This window comes from Squalius cephalus (assembly GCF_949319135.1).
Source record: "Squalius cephalus genome assembly, chromosome: 3".
In the NCBI taxonomy this organism is placed as follows: Eukaryota; Metazoa; Chordata; class Actinopteri; order Cypriniformes; family Leuciscidae; genus Squalius; species Squalius cephalus.
The window spans coordinates 12,213,241-12,219,240 of record NC_137124.1 but is presented as its reverse complement, the minus strand read 5'-3'; the positions used below and the strand labels follow the sequence as shown (position 1 = coordinate 12,219,240).

General features: G+C 38.2%; 1 protein-coding gene across 1 annotated transcript; it reads left to right on the top strand.

Annotated features, from left to right (window-relative positions):
* Positions 1-2,744: 2,744 nt before the first annotated feature.
* LOC307156438 (uncharacterized protein) lies at positions 2,745-4,839 on the top strand. The gene is made up of 7 exons (XM_079867781.1): positions 2,745-2,839; positions 2,916-2,997; positions 3,095-3,436; positions 3,533-3,871; positions 4,054-4,152; positions 4,259-4,281; positions 4,460-4,839. Exons 1-7 carry the CDS (start codon positions 2,837-2,839, stop codon positions 4,574-4,576), a joined length of 1,005 nt encoding a protein of 334 aa, XP_079723907.1. The 5' UTR covers positions 2,745-2,836; the 3' UTR covers positions 4,577-4,839.
* Positions 4,840-6,000: the final 1,161 nt, after the last annotated feature.

Sequence of the window (6,000 nt, the reverse complement as noted above, 5' to 3'; positions counted from 1 at the left end):
CACATGTTGCGCTCCAATCCAAGCCACAGGAATACAGGTGCTTCTGTACTTGAACGACTGGCTCCTTTGCTCCCACTCTCAGGAGCAGGCAGTGGTGGAAATCACACAGCTGTTTTCCCATATTACCCGATTGGGCCTTACAGTGAATTTTAGCAAGAGCCGGTTAACTCCAAGTCAGTCTGTGGTGTCCATAGGTGTCATGCTGGACTCATGATTTATGAAAGCCTTGCCATCAGCACAGCGGATGGGCAATATACTGCTCCTTGATCCGCAACTTGATCCTACAGAATTAGTCAATTACAGGCCGATCTCGAATCTACCTTTTCTGTCAAAGATACTAGAAAAGGCAGTGTCCTCACAACTAGAAATGTTTTTTATAGAAAGTCCTTTTTAGAAAGAAATGGTATCTGCAAGGATTTCCAGTCAGGATTTAGACCTACCATAGTACTGAGACAGCTCTCATTAGAGTCACAAACGATTTGCTCTTATCATCCGATCGTGGTTGTATCTCTCTCTATTAGTGTTACTCGATCTTAGTGCTGCATTTGACACTATCGACCACAAACTATGTTGGCATTAGTGGAATTGCATAAGCATGGTTTAAATCATACTTATCTGACCGTTATCAGTTTGTAACAGTAAATGAAGAGATGTCTTCTCGATCACAAGTTCAGTATGGAGTACCACAAGGCTCAGTACTAGGACCGTTGTTGTTCACTCTGTACATGCTACCCTTGGGAGATATCATTAGGAAGCATGGCATTAGTTTTCACTGTCAAGCTGATGATACTCAGCTCTATATTTCTTCACGGCCTGATGAAACTTACCAGTTCACAAAATTTACAGAATGCATAGCTGATATAAAAAACTGGATGACTAGTAATTTCCTACCACTCAATTCTGAAAAAAAACAGATTCTAATTATAGGACAAAAAACGTCCTCACGTAATAACCTAGAATACTGTCTAACACTTGATGGCTGCTCTGTAAAGTCTTCATCACAGATCCTGGGTGTGCTCTTTGATACCAATCTTTCATTTGAAAGTCACGTTTCTAGTATCTGTAAAACCGCATTCTTCCATCTAAAAAATATATCTAAATGACAAATGCGGAACAGTTAGTTCATGCGTTCATGACATCAAGGCTAGATTATTGTAATGCTCTTATGGGTGGTTTCCCTGCGTGCATAATAAACAAACTACAGCTGGTCCAAAACGCAGCAGCTCGAGTTCTACCAGAACCAGGAAGTATGACCATATTAGCCCGGTTCTGTCAACACTGCACTGCAACACCCTATTAAACATTGTGTAAATTTTTTAATATTGCTGATTACTTACAAAGCACTAAATGGTTTAGCTACCCAGTACTTGAGCGAGCTCTTAACACATTATAGTCCTTCACGTCTATTGTGATCTCAAAATTCCGGCAAGTTGATAATACCTAGAATATCAAAATCAACTGCTGGTGGTAGATCCTTTTCCTATTTAGCACCTAAGCTTTGGAACAGTCTTCCTAACATTGTCTGGGAAGCAGACACACTCTGTCAGTTTAAATCCAGACTAAAAACACATCTCTTTGACCTAGCATACACATAACACATTATCAACTTCTATAATTCAATGTTAGGCTGCGCACATATATTCAAACGCACATACCTATAGACTGAGACTATAGACATGATGTCATATTGCTCATGCTCCGCCCACGACCACTGATGGACTGTCCCATATTAACATATTTCCGCCCTCAGCCATTTGTATACTGTCCACCAAGGCAGGTTGCCAAGGCAGCACTTTACGTGTCTTGTGTCGACACCACCCACAGAAGAGAGTGGTGGTGTGAGCAGTTGCTTATTATCATTTAAAGAGACATGCAAAGAAATGGGTCGCTGTGAACAGAGCTGTTTTTGAGGAGGTAAAAAGGGTGTTGTTTTACACAACCATTAAGTAATTTTAACCAAAGTATGTTCAAAACTTTACATGAAGACCCTAAAGAATCATACCAACTTGTGGAAAATGGGCATCCGATGACCCCTTTAATATTTACATCTGAGTAGCACTCGCTGTTATGGTAAGGGGCGTGCCTTTCCAGAACACGCGCTAAGCGGTGCCAGTCACAACACACTGGGCCAGCTAACCAATCACAGCACATTTTGTAATCCGGAAGGAGGGGCTTCATCGAAACAGGAACCAAAGACTGGGGAGAGAAGTGCTGTAATAATGTTAAATAAGTAAATAAGTAAAAAATAATGTGTTTTTTGAACAATCAAGCATGAAAGCATATTCTAGTACACCTCCAAAACAAAATCAAGACTTCGTAAAAGGGCATAATAGGACCCCTTTAAACTTGATCATGCCCTGCCATCTGCCAAACCATTGATTCAAAACATGAATTAAATTAAATTATTATTATTTTTAAATGAAATTAATTTAATTTAAAATATCTTGGACACTCACCATTGGTAGGCCTACTAAAACATTGACTTTTATAAGGGGCCCTTAAAGGATTGTATTCTGGTTGCATGCTTCTTTGAAACATCTTATTTCCTGCTTTTATTCTGTGTCAAACCACTAAATGCATTTTTAGTAGCAATAAAAAACATATTAACCAGAGTTTTCAGAGAGGCCAACTTTAGTTGTTAAAAACTGGATAACTAAGCAATAGTATTTATAAAGCACTTCCTAATAAATGAAAGAGGTTTTTTGGAGCAACGGAAAGATGGTTGGGTTCGATTTTTTTTTAGACATTTTGATGTGGCGACAGTGTGTGACGGCAGAAAGGTTAAGGTGAATGTGCACATGTGCCTCAGTTGACTGAAGCAGAGATAGATGGACACATGGTAAGGACACCGTCTAGTGATCTACCCTTATTCTTTAGCGTGTGTGATGGTGTGGCTCATTCGTTTGCTTTTTCAGGGGAATTCAAAGCCTGAGGATAATTTTGGAAGACGACTGATCATGAGATATTACTTCATTCTTTTGCTTTCCTCAACAATATGTAAATATAACTAATGCTTTGTAAACATATAAACAACCTATTTACACTTTATAACACATTCAACTCTAAAGTATCTAATGTGTGCTTCCTTTTGCAGTCTGCACTTCTGAAGTGAATGTTGTTCAGCAAGATTTAAAAATAGTTCAGTCTGGAGAGGATGTGAACTTAACCTGCAACTTTTCAGAGTTTCTGGAATCAACAGCATGGTTTAAACAGACGGCTGAAGGAAAATCTTTAAAGATTGTGTCTTTACACTATAAACAACCCAGTTGGAATAAGGACTTTGAGAAAATGAATCGTTTTAATGTTACCAAAGGAGATGATCATTTTAATCTGACCATTTTACAGACAAAGGCTTCAGACTCAGCCACATATTACTGTGTAGTCGCATCAAACTGGAAGATTGGAATGGGTGCAGGCACTAGATTAGTTGTCAGAGGTATATTTTCTTGCTTGTTATTTATGTTTTGTGGGGATTGTGTTGGATGACTTTTGGCCTTGCTTTTTCAAGTTCCTTTTATGACCCTTTGTCAAGATGCAGCCGTAGCACACACAACTCTTCAGCAGTCTTTGATAGACACGCTTCATCCAGGGGATTCAGTGAATTTGCAGTGCAGCATCTTCAGTGAGAGTTGTGCTGGAGAACACAGCATCTACTGGTTCAGACAAAGCTTGGGAGACTCTCAAGGAGTCCTTTACACCAAAGGAGAGAGAAATGGTCAGTGTAAGAACAGCAGTGAGTCTCAAACGCAGAGCTGCGTCTACAATCTCCTCAAGAGCAACATCAGTGACTCTGATGCTGGGATTTACTACTGCGCTGTGGCCGCATGTGGAGAGATACTGTTTGGAAAAGGAACTCAACTCAGTATTAGAGGTAAGGTGAAATGCAAATTTCTGGTTTAAGATGTTGAGATATTTGGTTTGATCGTTCCTCTCTGGAAAAGCATTTAATTCATTTACAGGAGTAAATGATACCGAACTGATCTAATGAATGTTAAAAAAATATATAATAATCCAAGCAAAAGATATACAATTTGTTTCATTTTATTGCCTTAGATGTGAATCCAACTCTTCTTGCTCTTGGAATTTCAAACATCATATTTTTGGCTCTTGTTGTTTTTCTGGGAATAAAACTATGCAGAGGTCAGAAAAAAGGTAAGATTTTCTGAATAGGATTAATTTATTATGGCAATGCAATATCAAATTTTGAATAACACAGCTGCCATTTCTAATGACAAGACGGTTTCTTCATTTCCCAAAGTGCCCACACCACAGGAGAATCAAGTAAGTACACAATTATCTTCCATTTGAGATCTTTTTCTAAATTTTATCAATGTATCTGTTTTATCAATTTAATATTAGATAATATATTTTTCTGTCAGGGTTTTTAAAAACGCATTATGCCACATTATGTGTAATTTTTCCGCTCATAATTGGAGATTCTTTTCTCTCTTGATATTAGAATGAAGCCAGCATGAATTACGCAGCCATTAATTTTGGTCAGAAACCTCTGAACACTAGAAGGACCAAATCAAAGGTCATTCAGGAGCAGTCTCTGTATGCTCACATACAACAGTAACATCCAGAGGTTTAGTGGAACATTTCACTTCCACAAATATTTTCATCATGAGCATACAACAACATATTTGAAGACAATACATTTAATATGTTTGAATAATTTGGTCATTAATACTCTATTTAATGAGTTTATTGATTTTCTTCATGTTTTTATGTTTTGAAGTCTGTTTTATGAATTCTTTTTTTTAACTGTACAGCACTTTGGTCAGCCTGGTTGCTGTTTTTAAATGTGATTTAAAAATAAAATAAAATAAATTGAACTTGAATCTATAATGCCTGTCCTTTATTTCAAGCATTTAAGTGTCAGTTAATTGTTAAATGCTCTGAAAATGTAACTTCAAATATCAGTAGCTAACAATGTAAAAAAAAAAACTTGCTGAATGCTGAATTCAACATGGTCTCTACTGCCACCTAGTGATTGTAGATCATTGGTATGAGATCTGATTCTGATGTAGGAAGGGGATCTTATTATAATATCACTGCCCCTTAATCTGTACGTTTCCACCCACGGCGCCCCATTTGGTTTTCGCAAGCAACAACAGTGTAACCAGTTCTAACGCAAAAAATTTTGAGCAAAGCAAGCAAACTGTTCTGTTTTTGGCTGCACAGATGAGCATTGAGAACTATTTGACCAAAATATGTCACAGCTGTCTTATAAAGACCACAGGGAACTGTGTCAACTTGTGTAAAAGTTAAACATGACAGTACATGAAAGTCGATGAGATGAATCAATGTAACTCCACAACAACTACATAAATGTATCCACTTACCATTCAGAAATGTCCAGGTGCATCTAAAAGTTGCTCTTCCTGAGTCTCTCTGTAAGGCTGCAATTCGCTACTGGTTATTTATGGGTCTTTGGAAGAGTGAGATTTGCGTGTTGTTTATTGCCAGAGTATCCGAAGCTCATGTAAAGGATTGGCTCTCTTCTGAACGGGGCGGAGGAGCAGCAGCTCATTTTTATTTAAAGGGACACACACAAAAGGTGAGTTTTTGCTCAAAACCAAAAAGGGGGAAATTTGACAAGCTATAATAAACGATCTGGGGTGATTTTGAGCTGACATTTCACAGACACATTCTGGGGACATCATAGATTTATATTACATCTTGTGAAAAGGGGCATAATATAAAAATGTCACCTTTAAATCCAATTTTCCCTCTGTCTTGTTCATTGAGAAGTACGTCATTACTCACGATGCACGAATGTGGACCAGTGATGTTGTAACATGTATGTTTGGCTCTGTTAAGTTCTGTCATGACAACTCTCGGGAGACGGGTATGGAAATAGAGATTGGCATGGTAATGGATTGGCAATGTTAATGTATTTGGTCTTGGCGGAATCGATCTGCTACGCTGCTGCTCCAGAGCAAGTACCGAGACTTGCTACTGCGAATACCTTCACAGACATTGCTGAGAGCATGTAAG